Source organism: Protopterus annectens, chromosome 2.part1 (genome assembly GCF_019279795.1).
Source record: "Protopterus annectens isolate FY-2018-M chromosome 2.part1, PAN1.0, whole genome shotgun sequence".
Taxonomy (NCBI): Eukaryota; Metazoa; Chordata; order Ceratodontiformes; family Protopteridae; genus Protopterus; species Protopterus annectens.
This window is the reverse complement of record NC_056729.1, coordinates 573,921,631-573,942,354: the sequence shown is the minus strand read 5'-3', so window position 1 is coordinate 573,942,354 and position 20,724 is coordinate 573,921,631. Positions and strand designations below refer to the sequence as shown.

Genomic DNA, 20,724 nt, shown 5'->3' with positions numbered 1-20,724 from the left:
AGGTTCTATAAGGTGCCTGAGGATTGTTCCTCTTTGTTTAAATGTTCTGCTGCTGACCCCTCTGTGGTGTCTGTAGCCTGTGATAATCCATCTCAAAATCTTCCTTTGTCCAAGTTACTGCCTTCTGACAAGGACAGTAGAACCATGGATAGGCTAGGTAAGAAAGTTTACACTTTGGCTACACTAGCTTTTAGGGCTATTAATTATCAGGCCAATATCTCTAGGTATGTGTTGGCTCTTCTTTCTTAGGCTTGTCAGCTTCTTTCTGATCTTCCAAACTCTGAGAGTAAATCTTCTGCTCTTTCCTTGCTAGTGACTTCTTCTCAAGTCATCCCATTAAATGTAGTTATGATGCAGCAGATGCCTCTTCTAGGGCTGATGCTTTTGTTTCAGTTCTGAGGAGGTATTCTTGGTTTCAGCTTCAACCTTTACCCAATGATATTAAGGCTAAGTTGATGGATGGTCCTCTAGATAATAAACTTTTGTGAGGAGAAGTGTCTGCTAGTCTATTTGTCTCTTCAGGATAAAGGGAAGGGTTTACAGGAGCTTAAACATGTCTTTGTTTCTCCTGTGCCTAAATTTCAGTAAAACTACCCTTTTAAGCCAGCCTTTGTTCATAGGGAATCTCACCCTCCTTCTAAAGGTAAGAAGGGTGGTAAAAGGACTCCTCCTGCTAAGGCCTCTCAGACTGCAGGGATTCTTAAGCCTTCCTTTCCTGACAAACCAGGTGCCATCTGACTATCCACCTGTTCCCAGCCATGACTTCTATCATTCTGATACCCCTCTGGCCAAACTCCACATGAGGAAGTTCCAATGGTTTCTGAAGTTGGTGTGGCTTCAACATGTGAATTCTCTAGACTTTACAGTTCCTGCTCTCCCATGTCTCAAGAAAGAACTTCTGTAGTGGATTCAGCAGTTGTGTCCAAATCCAGGGCTCCCTTTTCAACCTCCTCTTCCTCTCAGGATCTGTTCGCAGACACTTCAGATGTGGGATGGGAAGAACTGTTTGGCTCCCTGAGTGTTCAAGGAGTGTGGTTGTCTTATCAGCAGATGGAATACATCAACATCAAAGAGATGAGAGCTCTTCTGATGGCTCTTCAGGCCTTTCATCCTCTCTTCTCTCTGGGCCCTCTCAAGGTGTTCACAGACAATATCACAGTTATGGGGTATATCAACAAATGGGGGAATACAAAATCTTACCGTCTTTGCCAGCTGGCACTTCTGGTATGGGATCTGGCTATCAAGTATCAAGTGACCCTTCAGGCAGTTTATACTCCTTAAGATCACAGCATTGTGGCAGACAATCTGAGCAGGTCCTTCACTTAATCTCATGACTAGATGCTTCACAGGGATGAGTTTCTGGACATTGTTCACCAGTGAGGTACTCCTTGAGTAGATCTCTTTGCTTCCCCTCTGAACAGACAACTTCCTCTGTTTTGTGCCAGAGTCCCTGGTCCTCTTGTATGGAAGGTGGACGCCATCTCATTTTCTTGAAAGGGGATGTTTCTTTATGCATTCCCTCCTCTTCCTTTCATTCTGAGAGTCCTGTTCAAGATTAAATAGGATGCTCCCAAAATCTTGTTGGTGACTCCCTATTGGCCATGATAGCACTGGTTCCCTCTACTTCTGCATCTAGCCAAGGGCAATCATCACAAGTACTTCACAGGATGGATCTCCTCACAGGATGGATTTCCTGACACAAGACAAGGGGTCTCTCAGTCATCCCCATCTGTCCATGCTTCAGCTGACACTGTGGGTGATAGGGTTTTGATCCCTCATAGATACCTTTTTCTGCGGACATGCTGCAGGTCCTGCAGGAGGCCAGAAAACCTACTACTAGAAAATCCTATGTGTCTAAATGGAAGAGGTTTTCTGTTTGGTGTCTTTCTCGTGACCTGCACCCACTTTCTGTGGATGTTCCTTTGGTTCTGTCTTATTTGTGTGAGTTGCCCAATGCTGGTTTGCCATATTCTTCTATTAAGGCCCACTTATCAACTCTTTTTGCTTGTCTGCCTTTAACTCCTCAGTTAGCTTCTAGATTTCAGGCTAAGCAATTTGGTGTCCTTAATATTAGACCTCCCAGGAAACCTGTTCCTTCTCCCTGGGATCTTAATTTTGTTCTGTAAAAATTGACTCAGGCTCCTTTTCAGCCTGCTATTTCAGCTTCCTTGCAACATTGTTCTTGGAAGACAGTTCTTTTGTTAGTTCTTATTTCTGCCAGATGGGTGTCTGAGTTGCACGTCCTTATGGCTTGTCCTCCTTTTTTGATATGAGGACAGGGTGTCCTTGCGTACTAATCCTTCTTTCACGCCTAAGGTGTCTAATGAGTTGTCACTTAATCAGTCTATTAATTTGCCCACTTTCCCCTCCCTCTCCACAATCAGATAGTGAGAGGGTTCTGCATACATTAGATATGGAATTTGTATGAAACTAAAGCTACTAGAAAATCTGACCAGTTGTTTGTTTCATTTCATCCTAGGTCTTTAGGTTTGGCTGTTTCCAAGCAAACTATTTCCACTTGGATTTCAAAGGCTATTTCCTTTTGTTCCACTTTTCATGGCAAGAGCCTTCCTTCTTCTGTAAAGGCTCATTCTACTAGAGCTGTGGCTTCTTCTGGTGCTTTTTTCACAGGCTTAGTCACTTATTCTATTCTTGAAGCTGCTACCTGGATTTCTGTGCTTACCTTTACCAAACATTACCAGTTGGATGGTATCTCCAGGGTAGGGTGGGTTTTGCTGATGTCATTCTTCATGGCTTCTTAGAGGGCCTACTACTGCTTCCTCTCCCCAAGTTTCTTCTTGAGTTTTAGCACTCTCCCATGTGTAATGAATACTGCAGTGGTGAATGTACGGACATAGTACAGTTGTGTAAAATCTTCCCAAAATGGTAGATGTCCTTGCCTTCACTGCTGCAGTATTCACTCCCTCCATCCACCCCCATAGTCTTTTTTCCTTCCTGGATGTGCAGGTTCTCCTTGTTTTCCTTGGACTGCTGTTCCTACTGGGGCAATCAGTTCTGAGGATGGAACGCCTGAACATCACCTTTATGCCCTATGCTATGCAAGGAGTGTGTAGGTGACATTCAGCATACCTTAAAGCAATGCAGACTTTGGTAAACTAGCTAGGCAGTGGGCTTCATGGCAGGGAATCCCATTTGTAATGAATAGTGCAGTGGTGAAGGCAATGACATCAACTGTTATGGCAAGATTTTACACAACTCTATTTTCTGTCCTCTGCTGGAGTTATCTGGAAGTGTAAGACCTGCTTTTGCTGTCTGTGATGTTGCTTGGCTTATACTTATACTGCTATCAGATTACTTTAAAATGGTTTTCCTTATCCGATTTGTACTTTGATCATTATTTATTACTGTCCAACACACATCTACCATTGGTCATGCACATCCAGGTATGTCTGTCACACAGTATACAGCATGGCATAATGTGATAGTGCATAGGTAGATATGTTTTTCTGTATTTCACCGTGGCTGGTAAGCATCCCACCCTGCTTGATAATTTTCCATTGCTTATGTTGTGCAGTGTGCCATTGTGTAACTTACCTGTCCTTACTGTTTTTTTTTTCGTTTGCCTGTCATGTACTGCAATATTTTTCTATGGGTATACGTGCTGTGATGTTCTTCTCCTCCTCTTCTTTCCCTATGTTTACCTTTCCTTCTATTTAAAAAATGGAGCCTATTCCCACCAAAAAAATAAATAAAAAATGCCCAGGTCCCTCTGACTTTCCCTCAGATTTTCTGATTCCAAAATCCCTCATGTGTGTCCTTCTTCACCAATACCCCACATCTTCCTTTCTATCACTTTTCTTGGATGTGTGTGTTACTTATGTTCCCCAGACAAGTCCTAATATGGGGATGTGGCCATGACTGCCCTTCACATTTATTATTTTTTTTTTATTAGAAATGTAATGGATTCCATTGGAATCTATAAATGCAAGCAGGAATATTTTATTAGCACATGACTTTTAGAGAAATTCATAGTTGTCTCTAAGCTTACTGCACAGATTGCTGAAGATAAATTTTACAAATGGCATGGAACTTGAAAGCATTTTTTTTAGTAAATGAATTATCAAAATATCTATAGTTGTCTCTAACATTTCTGTACAGATTTCTGCAAATATGTATTACAAATGTCACGCAGCTTACATTGGGATAGCTGGCATTTTTTGTTTTGTTTTTATAATAACAGGATCTGTTTATATTCCATAATTATTATTAAGCTTACTGAAGAGATTCTGCTATAGAAATGCCTGTCAGGATGTTTGAACTGTGATAATCTTTATGTGACTTTGTTAATGTAAAACACACTTTGACAGCAATTTCTCACTGCTTATGGATTACTTGCAGGTATGTTTAGTGTGCCATTGCTACTGCGATACTCCCCTGAGCACCAAGGTATTCTGAGTTCAATGTGGGACATTTACATATTACATTGTTATCTGCAAGTTTAGTGCTGATATTGGTGTAATGCATCAAAATCTGACGGCTTTACAGAGTCTTGCCCCTTATCTTTCACAATAAACATACATGAAGTGTTAGTTATTGACAAAAAGTGCTCATTTGCATTTCACCCTGGTGCTTTCAAATATTAGAAGTAAAAAGACATGTTTCACTGCAAGTGCACACTTTAGTAAGGGGTGCCTGTTTATGCATCTTTTACTACTTGATAAAGGTCATTGATATATAAATGGCATGCCATTAGGCATGATCCTAATAAATACACTAACAAAAGGAAAGGTGATTATTTATAGCCTTCAGAATGACATTCTGCTTCATCTTTTAGCGTTCCTTACTACTAAAAAAATACTGATAAATTCAGGAAACCCTTACTGAGACACAGGAATGAAGTCCTTTAAATGCCTTGCAAACGTATGAGTCTTCATTTGCACTAAAGTTTATGTCAGGTATATTAGCACACAGGTCATGCTGCTGCTGCTAGCTGACAGAGTGACAGAAGCACAGCAATAGGGGAAGCTTGTCAGCAACAAAAACATACAAATCTAAACTGAAATATCAATCCTGCAACCTCCTTAAAACTACTGTCCTATGCTCCAAGAATCAGCAACTATGCACTTCGCAAATTAAGGACAGCATTCCGCTACAAAATTTTATCAGCACAGACAGAAACACATCACAGAAAATCACTACCACATAAACAGTCTGTCATCAATTCTGGTATTTTATAAATGTCACTGTGAAAAACAGTTCTTTTTGTGTGCAATTATCTAGGATATGGTAATTCAGTTTTCATTGTAATGATTGTGTTAGAAATGTGATTCCTTTCAAAACCTATGTGTCCAATATTCTCGATTACATGCAGAGTAAGTACTTAACTTTTCGAGTGAAAAGAGCATGATGTTGAAAGGGATATAACATGGGAATAGTGCAGTCGTGTCACTGGGCACAACTTGTTTACTGCAGACATACAAAGAATTAGTCACTGCAATGCAATTCACACTATGGAAAAAATAAATTAAAGTAAATCAAAACAGATTTACTGAGATTGGAGTCGTTATTTTGCAGGGGATTTCATCGGTTTAAGCGAGTTTGAGTGGGATTGGATATCATATGCTATCCGGATTTTAATTTTGATCAGGGATCGTAGTCTGTGGAGCAAAAAAGGACTCAATAAGATAATTAACGGGGTTTCGGTAATACGTCGGTATTTGTGCAGGAATGTATTTACCTGTACAACAAATGCACAAACTGTAGTACAATGAATGCACAGTTATACTGTAATGCAATAGTTGCAGTTTAAAAACTGGGTTCTTACATACGTGGTTGTGGCAACAAGTCAGTCGTATTTTAATTTTATAACTTCACAGAATAAGTAAAAAGAGAGGCATATTATGCTATGATGGTTTTTGTTTTCATGAATATTCCTCCATTAGGCTGCACAGAGTGTGGAGCATGGAAGGAGTCAATTATCAAGATAATGGGCTGGCGAGAAAGTTGGTTGCGATAAAACGTTACCAAGAAAAGCTTGCTCGCGGTATAGGCTGTTCCATACAAAACATCCTTACTACAAAGCAGCCATGGAATGTCGTTTATCCTTCTCTTGTTATCATCACTTACTACTCGTTTGCTACTGGCGCCATCTAGAGGGAAGTAGCAAGAAGTTGTATGTGGCGTGACGTCACACACAATTAGCATACAGGACAATATGTAATAAATCTGTTTGTACAACAAGTAGTTATGTTGCCCCAGTAACTGCACTGGGATTCAAGAGAGAAGATGCAGTGCTTATGGGCAGCATTTAGCGTTAAAGGGATTAACGGACTACCATCGTTTTCACGTACCGTGTCTAATTTTTGTCCTAGCTTTGAAAAAGGTTATTGGGAAATTATGGGCACAGGAGTTACGTCACTTATATATTAATTTATAATGCGCAACCCCATTGGATGGATTTTTATAGATTAGTATAATAACAATTCTTATGAATAAACCGTCTGGTCTGTTGCCCTCGATTATTTTCCATGGCCCCTTGTCCTGAGTGGATAAAAAAAACAACCATGAGAGGGAAAACCTGGGAGATATTGAGTAGTGAGCATTTTTAAAACTTGTGTTCAGCTATACGTATTAACGATACGCAAGAAGTGTGAGGTGCTGAAATGGTCTGCAGATGTTCGCTTAGTATTGGGAGATTGTCAACAGAATCGGTAAACTTTCCATGCTGGAAAACACGCACTATCAGGAAAAAAATAAAACACAATGCATTCTAGTGGCAGGACTGCAACTGAGTGTGTTACTCACATTAACATTTATTGGAAAAAATATATGTCACAAAAGCCGACCAAACGACTTGCAAAGCAGTTTACGCTGTCGTTCCTTGTTTCCTTTCAACTTGTTGCAGCTGCCTACCCTAGTTAACCCCCCCCCCCCCAAAAAAAAAGACTGCACTAAATACCTTACATAAACCAGTATCCGTTATCTCCGTTAGTTTATGTTTAGCATGATGCTCCAAAACTAAATCGTAACACTATAAGGGTATCCTTTTTGACAGTTAATTTGTTAATCGCTGTTTACTAAGGAGACCTATTCGAATGCAAAGGTGCTTAGTGATTTCTCTTCTTTAATCCTGTTAGGCTGTACTGCTTCTAAATTAATAGGTATTGGACCGTTAAGCCCCCCAAAGGTAGCTGTTCCATGCCTGCATATTCAGATATTCCACTGCCTTCCGCAATGTGGAAATGTGTAAAATGTGGAACACTTAGTAATAAGCAATTATTAAAAACTTCAGTGGCTACTAATTGTTTCTTAGTGGTTAGAAAAATTTATTTTGTTGATTTAACACAATTCAATGTTATTTATTATGGTTATTTGATAAAAGAAAAATGACTAGTAGACAGATCATTTCATTGTGAAACAGCATGCAAGCAACATAGCAATTTCGAGACCCGAATGAATACCATTCCTCGTTGAGGGTTGTGTGAACACTATAAGCCAAAAAGGAATAGTCATTAGCAGCTTACGTGTATCTGTCTAATATTGCTTTAAGTCCTAAATACACATTCCAAGGCATGGGTTATGGTCCGGAGAACCCAATCACTAGTTGGATACGATCTGTGCGCAAACTCCAGTTAAATAAATTGTTTTTGCGTGTATTTTCTTCTGGTGTAATGTATGGTACAGTACTTGCATTGGCCTCACAGCGGTAAAAAGGGTTAATCAGATAAATCACTCCGGTGTCTCCACCTTTAGGACGTCACACACTCTTGAAGAGGGTCCTCTGGATCCCCTGTTGAGGTATGCCCTGCACAATAAGAAATGTGAAATCAGACGTAGCGCTGTCAAGAAGAGGTTGTACGCTGCCTGCGTATTTGTAGGGAAAAACTAACACCAGCTTCCTACGCAAGACATCTGGGAAGTGAGCAGCAAGAAAGCGTTCTTTGGGGATAACGCACAATACACTTATTCTGGAGTTGTAGTCTGCTTCCTTTGCTAATCTGGCTGTGGGACTCGATCAATACGAAGAAAACTCGTCCTCATATATTTACCAACAATTTCCTTTGAGTGCAACATCTTGAATGTAGATGAACTGTCTTTGCGTTTTACCTTGTAGGCGAGATATTTCACACGAAAAACAGGTAGGAGATTATATAAAGAGTTACCTCAAGAATGATGTCTTACTCTTTCTTTTAATAAATGTTTTCTGGGCTCCTCACCTGATTAGTACTGTCGAATCATAAAGAACTTTAAGGGTACTGTAAAAAGGGGAAAAAAAGAAGTGCTGAAAGTTATCTTTTAGGGGTTAGATTCCCTGACAAAGAAAAAAAAATGCATCAAACAGAAAGCTGAGAGACTGGCACAGATGGCAGCTTGGTAATTTACCATGTCACATGTGAATATGAACAGCAGTGGTAATCCCCGTAAACCAACATGACTTACTTTCATTTAACACCAAGGAAAACAAGGGCAGAAATCATCCCCCTTTCCCCATATTTTTTTTTGCGTATGTGGTTGGGGTGTCACATCAACTGTAACCATCACATAGAAGTGGCTAACTATTATTTCAGGAGCAGTATTCAGACTGATAAAGAGGTTCGTTCTTGTTATTATCTTGTATTTATAATTCTCTGGTTGTACCCCAGCCTTTATGCAACAAACATAGTCTTCAAAGAAATGTCCCTGTAAGTCAGAAAAGCGTATACATCTACTCTCTTTCTTAATTCTTTATTTTTTTTATTCAGAACTGATTTGTTTGTACTAATGTATGTACAAGCTAGTTCGCTTACTGAAGCACTGTATTGTATATTCCCTTAAACAGGTAATCCTTTAAACATCAATAAATCCAGGAAAATAAGGCTTAATCAAGGTATTTACGAAGTATGGTACTGGATGCATACTGTTTACTAAATGCAGAGATGACACTTCGGTCAGATTTATAAATAACACTCTCCACAGATGCAGACATGATGCGACAGTAAAAGTATTCTCTCACAACTTGTGTGTGTGTGTGTTTGCCTGCAGGGGAGGAGCTAATATAATGCCCAGTTTGTTACCACTAGACTGAACTACATTGTTCCAATGAATATGGTTTACTGAAACACCTTCATATCAAAACTATTCAGCATACTTCCACTACTGAAACTGAAACTTTTCTCCAAGCACATCCGACTGGCAAAAGACGTGAATGAGATAGTACTTGGATATGGATAGCTTGAACTGATGACTTTAACCCACTCAGAATTATTTCCTACTGAATATTTTACCAAGTTTCGTCGGTATCCCAGTAACGCACTACACCTCCAGCAATGTGAAAAAGAGCTGCAGATAATCACAGAAAACGAGCTCCACGTTTTCTAGAGCTTCCAGCTGCACCAGGATATATTCCAAGAAATTGCACCTCTCAACTGTCCAGATTTTTGCTTCATATTTTTGCACTGTTCCTCATGAGATTTATGGTTTTCTGGCAAATGACTGAGGACTAGTGTCAGTAAATAATGATATAAAATTTGTCTTCAGATTTCATATCCTCTGGAAAATGTAATGCATGCTAATGTAAAAGGTGCTATTCTAGCAGCCTTATACATTTATAATGGCAATATTTAAAATATTTCACTGATTCTTGGCACGCCCCCTTCCCATTATAGGTTCATAGATTCATAGGAGGTTACTAGGCTAATGGCCCTATGGCCTTTACAAGCCCAGTCGTGTAAAAACCCGTGTACCCTAATTGGCTATAGTTAGATGGAGATGGTCATTGTTAGCAGAGCGAGTCTATGATTTGTATCCACTACTCCTGCTCATGAGGGACATAGGTACCACACTGCCACCCCCGAGGTGAGTTTACGGTCACCCATCCAATTGTCAAGGTTGCACTTAAATAGGGTCATTGGGGAGCTCTGCTTCACGTGACTTGAGAGCTTATTCCAGAGGAGTGTCAATCTCTGGAAGATATACCTGTCTATCCAACATGTTCTGTTAATGTCACAAGCTATGTTGAGATCCCTAGCAATAGTGACTCTTCTCCCATTTGATTTGCGGATGTGCAACATTTCCATTAGGGCAGAGTCAAAGACTGTTCTGTAGGACAGGCACAGGTCGCCTCTCAGCAGCCTGGTTTAGGCTTTGTCCATATTTCGTGTGCTTACAGGTTGTGAGGTAAGCAACGACCAATATAGCTCGTGCATTTCTTACGTTACTGAAACATTGTCAGATGACCCCCCTCCCCACCGCACCCAAAACAAGTCTTAGCAATAATGAACAACTTGATGCGCTGTTTAAAACTTCTTTATACAGTGAACCAGAGTACAACTGCAGTGGAGAAGCTTTAGGTGTCCGCTCTTTAAAGCCCGTGTGTTGAGTTAGTCACAACCCTCCCAAGACAAACCGAAAGCCTTATCTGCACGGTAACAGTACTACGGTTTCTGAAATGTATTTTGGGACCCACATTATTGTACTTGAGTGGAAATCTGAGCTTAAGCTCGGCTACATTGAAGAGTAACCTGTAAAATCTAGGCACTAGTATTGTCGAAGTTGTTATGTAATTGCTAATACTGATTTCATAACGTGAACTGCACGCCGTTAATGTTGTTGGCAGTTCGGGGTAGGAGTCTGTTTATGGGTAAGGGATCGGCTATGACTCGTAAGCATGAATGGAAGCGCGTTGTTTATAGGGTTGCCACCTTTTCAGATGCCCAAAGAGGGACATTTTTGGTACAAATGTCAGATTTTGCAGGGCAAAACATACCCACGGCCAGTACAAAGGATATAACTTCACTTTTTTTGCCTAAATAAAAGCTTATTATTGTAACATTTTAGTTATTTATTCTGTTCCTTATAACATTTAGGTGTTTCAGACACAGGATACCTGTTTTATGCAACTATCACATAAAATATAAAAAATATTTTTGTCCTAAAATCTCAGGACATTTGCCATTTTTTCAATTTTTTTTTGCAGGACAATTGCCCAAAGAGGGACTGTCCCTCGCAAAGTGGGACAGGTGGTAACCCTAGCTGTTTATTAATTTGAGCTAAGGTTAAATGTAGAGGTTTGGTTATAGATTAGCTTTCCGAAGAAGTTAAAAGTCGTACTCGTACATATTTTTACGAGCAAACGCATGCGTCTTCAAGTCAGATGGTTAATGTACCAAAAGCAGAACGAGTCGCGCCTCCCTTCCACATCACATAAACAAAGTCTGTTTACTGGATTGTAAAATCTTATTATGGGTATCAGCTATTCCAACACCCAACCCCAGCGTTCCCCTTAGGGATGTGCTAGCCCAGTGCTTGTCTGACAACCGATGGCTCAAATTAGGTTCGTTGTTTAGCATGATGTTTGCACGGATTGCGTTGTTTAAGAGAAATTTGTATTTTCAGCACCCTGGACAGATCTTCAGTTGCTCTTTTATAACTGTCGTACTGTGCTGCACAGATTACACGGTCAACCAGTAACACAACGAAAGAAAGTTAGCCAACCTAGTGTTTTCCTTAGAGTTGTTGGTACTTCTGATCATTATGCACATGCAACTCACCGGGGTCTGAAGTCCTTAAATAATGAAATACATTTGAGTTTTAGATTTCATATCCATCAGAGAATCCATGACAACACAAATTCAGTTATTCTAGCAACTTTCTAAGTTTATAAGAACAATATTTAGAATTTGTCCTTATTTTGTGGGGCTTTTACCCCCCCCCCCCCATTATTTTCGGCTTTGTCCATATTTTTTGTGCTAAAAAGCTGAGAGGTATGACCAGAAACGTTTCACGAAGATCATGCATTGCAACAATAAGCTATCATAAGACTGAATTATAAACTATTTAGGCAACCTACAAATATGTATCACATTATTCAGAGGGTAGCACAGTGGTTAAACCTGCTTCCTTACAGGACCTGCCTCTTCTGTCCATTTCCTAGCTGGTATCCGTTTAGTTTACATGTCCTCTTTGTCTCTGCCTAAAGTTTTGTCAGGTTTAATAGTAGAGCTCAAAGATTTGCCATATGTGAACTAGCAGTTCTCCAAATTAGTCATCTGTGTAAGTGTGTGGATGGGCATTTGCAATGGATAGGCACCCAGTCCAAGGATAATTTCTTTAATCTGTTCCCCTTATGTACCACAGCAGTCTCCAGCAACCCTAAACCAAATTGAGAAACACACTAACTGGAAGATAAATTATTTAAATTACTTAATGTGGTGAGGTGAAGGGGTTTAGTGTTGCTAAGATGTTACAGCTTGAAAATTTTGTCTGCACACATTTGAAATTCTGCAGATTTAATAAGTCAGAAAGTTCTAAAAGGCTAAATTATACAGATTGTTTATGTTTAAAAAAACATTTATGTTTAAAAAAACATTTTCAACCAGGAGTGGAGTCACAAGTTTAAACACATTGTTGCAATTCTTTGTTATCAATTCAAAGAGTGTGACAATTCATTTGTAGAACAACAATGGACTAATACATAGAAGATAGATGTAAATACCAATGCCAGTATATTGAGACACCTGTTGAAAGAGAGCAACAAACAGGTTTATAGAAAGAAGAGCTAGAAGAGATTAAAGAATGAAAAAATATAATTTATACATGCACAACATGTATCAAACAACTATACTAGCGCAGTTTAGAAATAATGGGTCAGATTCCAAAAGAGTTGCTTTCAGCGTAAATCTGCCCTGATTCCAAAAGACTTTCTGTCAGTGTAAGTGACTCACTTCAGTGTAAGCCCTATGTATAAGTAGGGGTCACTTACACTGAGAGCAATTCTTTTGCAATTGGATCAAACATAGTGATCAGCTGTGCACATATGAGCTACTTGCAATAGGCCTGATTTAGCTATGGTGAAAACATTAGCACTTATATTCATTATGAAGAAACTTAATTAGCTCCTTTTTGAATATATTTAATTCCTGCTGTTGTTAGATTTCATGAGGCAGTGAGTTCCATTAGGCAGGTGCAAGTTCGAAAAGGCCTTTTCATCTGTTGCCTTGTTAAAATAGGAGTATTGACATACAGCTGGCATTTTTTTTTTCAAATATATTTTATTTGAATGGCATTGTCTGTAGAGGAGCATAAGGAATGATTTGTCTTCCAGTGTTGCATTGTATGTGCTAGAGGTAGGCAGTCAGAGTAGTGGTTTAGTTTGAATGTCAAATAGTTGAGTAGGAGAGTAGCCCAAGCAGTTAATGGTAGCCATATAGATTTTTCTAGAGATATGGTGATGTCCCCAATCCCACACAGGATTTGGAATCTGCACATCTTGTTCACAGTCACAAACTCTCATAGTATGGGTGTTTTGTCCTGGGTTTAGAGAAAATACTGGTAGACAGTATTCTATTTTGAGCATTATCATTTGCAATGGTAATTAAGTTTGTTTGTGTCTTTCGGCTTTTTCCCGGTTAGGGGTTGCCACAGCAGAACTCTGGTCCGCTAATGATTGGCAGTTAATTTTTATGTACCGGCTTGCCAGGCCTGACGCACAACCTTCAACGAAGGTACGCCCATTCACGCATGTCTCCACGCAGAAGACGCTCTAGCTGAGAATCGAACCAGACAGCGTCTTACTATGAGGCAACAATGCTACCACAGCACCACCATCGCGAGTTGCAATGGTAATTAAGTAATAGTACTGAAATGTCTGTTGATTTGTTTGTTTGTGTCTTTTGGCTTTTCCCGGTTAGGGGTCGCCACAGCAGAACTGCGGTCCGCTAATGATTGGCAGTAGATTTTTACATACCGAGTTCCCAGCTCTGACACACAACCTTCAACAAAGGTATTCCCATTCATGCATGTCTCCACACAGAAGACGTTCTAGCTGAGAATCAAACCGAACAGCGTCTTACTGTGAGGTGACAATGCTACCGCAGCACCACCACTGCAGTACTACTGAAAAGTCTGTTGATGTTGAAGGAAAAACAGTTCTGATGGTCTGATGAGGTAGAATGCTGCAACCAAAGAAACCAAAATTCCTGGAAGATTAATGACTGATAAATAAACCTTACTCTGGAATATAAATAAATATGTATATACACACACATATATATATATGGTTCCCCTTCAAAACATCTAATTCCCATAACATCAAAACTCAAAACACTGACACCATAACATCAAAAACCCAAAACAGTGAAAACTCATATGTTCAAAAACCCAAAACAAGGAAACTTTGCATCACACCATCCCATAACATCAAAACCTACAATGCACTAGTAAAGAACATCCCCTCCACCTATAACAACACCAAACTAACAAACACACTTTTTACTACATTTTTGCAGGGAGGCAATTCACCCCCCCATGTGTGGGGGCTCTGACCACCCCTTCCATAAATTATATACTAACTCCGAGATCACACCACAGTGGAAAAAAGTTAATTTTCTAACTCCACTGTATTGCAATCACCATACAGAATGTATACATAATATCTAAATCACTAACCTGTATGGCCTAAAACACATACAGATTGGCAACATAAACACTTTCTCCCCTACTCACTTCTCCCGGCACTTCTCAGAATACTAACTTAACTTCCATGAAAGCAACAAATCTATCACTTAACAAGACCGATAGTTACCAATTATCTGATAAACTGTCAAAGCAGAACACTAAACAAACTACAATTCCACAAAATGTACCAACCTCCATGTTACCTCACACAAAAACTACAACTTTGTAAAGTGATACCACAACATTAACAAAATTAAGAAATTACACAATAAAATTTACATGTTTAATGATACACTACTCAATGTTATACATTTTCAGTATTATGAACTTCAATAATATGAGTTTTATGGTCTCAGTGTTTTGAGTTTCGATGTTATGGGAATTAGATGTTTTGAAGGGGAACTAAATATATATATATATATATATATATATATATATATATATATATATATATATATATATATATATTAGAAAATTAGTAGTTCCAATGTAAAAATATTTTTCTGGAAATATTGTATGGACTGATTTCTATCCTTCTGTAATGTCCTTTATGCTTATTTTTGCACATGGGGTTGGGATGTCACATCAACTGTGACCATCATCTAGAACAAATGTTTAAACTGCCAGATGGCTAACCCTGTCATGGCAGTTTTTCAGTACCACACACGCATGCACACTCACACCTACAGCCAATTTAGACTGCCCAACCCACATACTGCATGTCTTTGGAGTGGAGCACCTAGAAAAAACCCACACAAACACAGGAAGGACATGCAAACTTCACAGATAAGGCATCCCAGATGATAATTTTATCAGGGAGCCTATTGTTGTGAGACAGCGATGCTGTCTACTGTGCACTGTGTATGAACTGATTTGTCCATAAGTAATTCCTCCAGGTATAAATTAATTAGAAGAATGAAGGAAAATGGCTGTGTACAACTGGTACCTCCTAGTAATTTATTACCAATTGCCAGCAGAAAGTTATGCAAGTGTGTGTTTATGCCAGATGAAGAATACTGATGTGATCTAAATCTGCACACTATGATAAACTTCAGTTGGCTGTTTGAGCAGTTTAGGCCAACCTTTGCCCATGCAGTGCACCTTTTAGTTTTTCCCCTGTTCATGAGACATCATAGACTACCAAATCCTGCCTGGCTTTACAGACTGTTGTAATCTGAGAATTAACTCAGAATCACTTTACAGAATGTTCATCTATGGCAATTAACCATAACATGCCAAATTATTCTGTTAAAGTCTTGTGCAGCCTATAGTCTCAAAAGTTTTGTTTTCAAATTTAATTGTCTTGTCAGGCAGAGCAAAATTATGGGATGGCTACAGAATACATAAAAACAGAATTTGCAATTGCTTAAAGAACTGTAGTAGAAAGAATATAAAACAATGGGAATTTCTGGTTTGTCTAAGTCTGTACATAGACTGTGATAAAAGTCAGAAAGACTATATTTACCATGTCAACATAACCAAAAATCTTAGTGTTGAATGATCGTGTTCAACATGATTATGGGTGTCTAGGTAAAAGACAGTGCAATAACAGTCAGCAAAAGAAAATAATGATCATTATTTATTTGCTAAGAATCTATTGAAAAACAGCTTGATCATACAGGCTGTTTATCAACCAGCCAGATACTAATAAATGGAAATCTTATTTTCTAACCCTTGTTAGATTGTGTTTTTAGCAATCATTCATTGTTTAATATCATTGTAGTATGTTATGTAACACAAGCACTCCCAATCCTTCATTGTTTAACGTCATTGTAGTATGTTATGTAACACAAGCACTCCCGATCCTTCATTGTTTAATGTCATTGTAGTATGTTATGTAACACAAGCACTCCCGATCCTTCATGGTTTAATGTCATTGTAGTATGTTATGTAACACAAGCACTGCCGATTTTTCATGGTTTAATGTCACTGTAGTATGTTATGTAACACAAGCACTCCCGATCCTTCATTGTTTAACATCATTGTAGCATGTTATGTAACACAAGCACTCCCGATCCTTCATGATTTAATGTCATTGTAGTATGTTATGTAACACAAGCACTCCTGATCCTTCATGGTTTAATGTCATTGTAGTATGTTATGTAACACAAGCACTCCCAATTTTTCATGGTTTAATGTCACTGTAGTATGTTATGTAAAACAAGCACTCTCAATCCTTCATGGTTTAATGTCATTGTAGTATGTTATGTAACACAAGCACTCCCGATCCTTCATGGTTTAATGTCATTGTAGTATATTATGTAACACAAGCACTCCCGATTTTTCATGGTTTAATGTCATTGTAGTATGTTATGTAAAACAAGCACTCTCGATCCTTCATGGTTTAATGTCACTGTAGTATGGTATGTAACACAGGTACTCCCAAATGTTGATCTTTCTTAAGAATCTCTTGTGCTTATCTAATTCACTGGATACTTTTCAGCTACTTGCAGTTTTATTTTATTACCTTCAATTAATACATCTATTGTAATAACCTTTCAGGAAGATAACAGGCAAGCAAGTCTATATCAGCTATGACTATATGATACAATTTTATTAACATTATTTCAAACTTCTTAAGGAAGTTTCACAGCAAGGAACATTGCCTGCAACATGGCTTAAGACATAATGTATTTTGTTTTATCTTATGTAAATGACAAAGAGTAATCTTTTTTAAATATTCATTTTGTTAACCAACTATGACTGGAGCACAATTCAACAGAAGTGACATTGAACACAAAGATGTAATCTGAAATGCTTAGGCTTGCTGTGCACTTAAGGGTTAACAAAATTTTATTCCAGGTCATCATTTTTGCAGTCCAGCTCCTTAAGTATTGTGCTGTATAACTGGATGAACTGTGCACCAATCTGATGCCAGTTACTCACTGTAAAGAAATGTACAGTAAACAGAAATGGACTCTGTATATTTGTAAGTAGTCATAACTATCAGTAACATTATAAGGTGACTATAGCTATCAGATTTCCTATTAAGTTTGCTGTAAGAAAAGCAGACAATAATGTAATGAATGGTACTTGACATCAGGCAAGGCTTCCAATACTGTGCAGCAAATTATGGACCTGTCTACTGAGTAAGCGCAATATTATTTTGCTTGCAGTATTTATTCTTTCTGTACAGGCTGTACCTGGCAAGATTTACTGAGTACTTGTGAAGGACAGAAGTATTACTAAAATCTTGTCTGTGTTGCTGGCTTTGCAAATAATACAGCCATTTATTGATTTTGCTATAAGAACACTGATAAAGTTCACATATTAGCAGATTTGTAATGTGCATTTTGTAGTCCCTGCTTTTACTGCTAGTGAGACTAATGGAACATAAGGTGCAGTTTGAACTGCTGCATGTCTTCTTATTTAACTAGATTGCAAGCATTTGGAAGCCATTTTTAAATAGAAAGTGCCCTGTTCTGTGATATGAGACTTCATCAGAGTAAATGCTAAAATATTACTAGTTGCAACAAAGGTTTTATGTACAGTATGCTTTCATTATCACATACCAATGCCCTCACTGTGTCCTTGTATGAGGTTTTACTTTATAGCACTTTTGTAATGAAAGTAAATTAACTTTATTGCTGAATATCAGCTGAGTGGTATAATCTAAATGGAGCACTGTTACTGTATCAGATAGTAGTTCTACAATTTGCAAGTGTAATGTTAATGTTTTAATGGAGATAGCTACAGATATAGATACCAGACAGATAAATAATGGCATTACTGATGATGTTTTGTGTTGCTTTCCACAGGTCCTGAAGATGCAGTTAGAAATAAGGTTATTTACATGGGTATCAGTTTCCTTTTGTCTTTATACTTGGAAGGAGTAAACCAAAACAGAGCAGCAAGTCTTTTGCCTTGTTCCAACAGTAACGTGCTTTATCAAAAGATGAATCAATTTGTCATAAGAGTGATGTCACTGTACAGTGTAGTTCTCTGCTGTGCCTCCTTTTTCAGATCAGGTAAGACATTTTGTGGTACTGTCTTTTTATGATGTAGAGCAAACCGCTGTTTACAACAGAACTGAAATAATGCTGAAAATTTCATTGCATTTTATTATTCGTAAATGAGAGCTTCGGATACCACCAATCTATAGCCACATATCAGCTTCACATTAAAATATTGGTAGTGTGTGTGTATGTTTATATATATATATATATATATATATATATATATATATATATATATATATATATATATATATATATATATAGCTAGATAGATAGATATAGGGTCTATACTACATAGTCGAACAAGCAGAATGTTTAATTGACATGTATGTGTCGAAGCTGCATTTCAGTGAATGGACAAATCATTGCTTTCCAAGGGAAAGAAATCAGTTGGCCGTTCTTTTAAATTTGCCCTTTTCCCGACTGTAGTGTGATCTCGTAGTTAATATATTTAGTTAGGAGGGGTGTAGGGGGTACAGCCCCCCACATTGAGGGGTGTGGGGGAAAAGTCCCCCCACTTTATAGTGTTTGTTTTAATGTGGTGTGCGTGGTTGGCCTATCGATTTCTTTTGATTAAAGGTTAGTTGACATTCTGCTTGTTCATCTATGTAATATAGATTTCATATATATATATATATATATATAAATATATGTATTTATATTTATATGTGTGTGTGATTTGGTTTATGGTATTTTTGGCTGCTTTTCTATAACATACACAGACAACATATAAATCATAATCTTGACACCTTTCTGAGACATTACTGAGCATCAAGGTCCACCATAAGCAGCAATAAAATCTGTACAATGTTAAGGGTCTGCTGTTATCAACACATGTTCTTTTTATTAATACCCATTGTCCTAATAATTAGACTGGAGCAATTTATAATATTCACCTCTTGGAACTGTGGGATATGTGCAGTGGACACCCACTGAAATATAGTTTGCTTACCTTAACAAATGCTGGTGCTACAGAATGGAATAGGAAAATGTCTCTTAACTCTTGACCCACCACTTATTCCATGGCACTTGCATTATTTCAGTGAGCTTATAATGGGGCAAAATCTAATCTTATGCAGAAATATTAATTTTAATAGTCCTGGCTACACTTTTGTTCTACTGCTGTCTACTTATAGCTATCTCTCCTGACATTAGAAATTACTCTTATTTTCTAAAACACATTTATTCTTCTGTTTATTCCTCTTTTTTTCATTTTTTCACCATACATATCTGGTTTATTTATTCCTCTGACAAGTTGCATAGCTAAGTACAGTCGACAGCTTACATTAATCCTATTACTTGAAATCCTTTGTGAGCTTTACATAAAAGTGTGTCAGTGTTTTTTTGAAACAGAATGCTGCACTTAAGGCTTGTCAGGTCTGCAACATGTAAAATGACAAATGTGACATAGTCTGCAATAAGTGTATTTAATTTGATTCACAGAAAGATATGTCAACGTCTGACCCGTTTCTGCCAAGTTTATAGAAAAGTATATGGATTTTATAACTGAAGATGGTAACTTCCATTTGCTGAAAAGCACAGTAATATTCTTTGAATGTGAAATATGGTACACAAATGTGAAACAAACTGTAATGTAGCTGCCCCACAATTCCAGGATCTTTGACTCTTTTCATGCTGAAGAAGTTAGCAGGTTGCAAAAGTAATTAAAAATTCTGTTAAGCAGACAGTTGTCAAACAGTAAGTAAATAGGCTCAGTAGTATGCAAATGTGAAACCCTGCCTGAATAAGTTTGTGGTTTCTGTATGAAAAAGATGTAAACTATATATAGATAAATGTACACAGAGACAATTGAGAAGGAGTGTTACTTGCTACTTGTGACTTCTGATTTTTTTGAACCTGTGTCTCTGCCTGATATATTCTGGAAATTTAGATATTGTAATCTGGGCAGTAATTCTTTCAGTAAGACATAAGGATAATACAGCTGTAGACATGGTCTTCTTTATTGTATTTGATTTTTCAAAAACAAAACAAAAAAGTTTTATGCCTGTTTGTGCAATTAATTTCTTTCTATATACTTAGTTACCTATATTGCTTATCTCATTGTTTTACAATTATGCCGTTGGTTGTTTATGTATTTATTAAATGATAAGAGGGAATTTATTATTAAACAGTGACAAGCTGCTGGCATCTAAAGTTGTTGATCAGACTTCTCTGCAAACTATAATTTGTGTTTATAATCACTTGGCTTCTTAACAAGACTGAAATAGAAACTAGAAGAGATCCAGTCTGATAATCTGGAATGGTGGTAGTTTATTACTTTGAACCTGGGCTAAAGGCTGCAGTGGAAAATACTCACCATCTTCCCTGGAAATGAATGTGCTTGTGTGTGTGTGTGTGTGTGTGTGTGTGTGTG

The 20,724-nt window shown here is 37.9% G+C and overlaps 1 protein-coding gene across 1 annotated transcript in view; it reads left to right on the top strand.

The window, feature by feature from the left end:
• Positions 1 to 7,264: 7,264 nt before the first annotated feature.
• The window catches only part of CHRNA2 (cholinergic receptor nicotinic alpha 2 subunit), a 403,744-nt gene continuing 390,284 nt past the window's right edge, over positions 7,265 to 20,724 (top strand). Inside the window, exons 1-2 of the mRNA XM_044062347.1 lie at positions 7,265 to 8,099; positions 18,153 to 18,362. Of these exons, the coding sequence (XP_043918282.1) occupies positions 18,188 to 18,362 (175 nt within the window). The 5' untranslated portion in view covers positions 7,265 to 8,099; positions 18,153 to 18,187. The remainder of the gene's footprint in view (positions 8,100 to 18,152; positions 18,363 to 20,724) is intronic.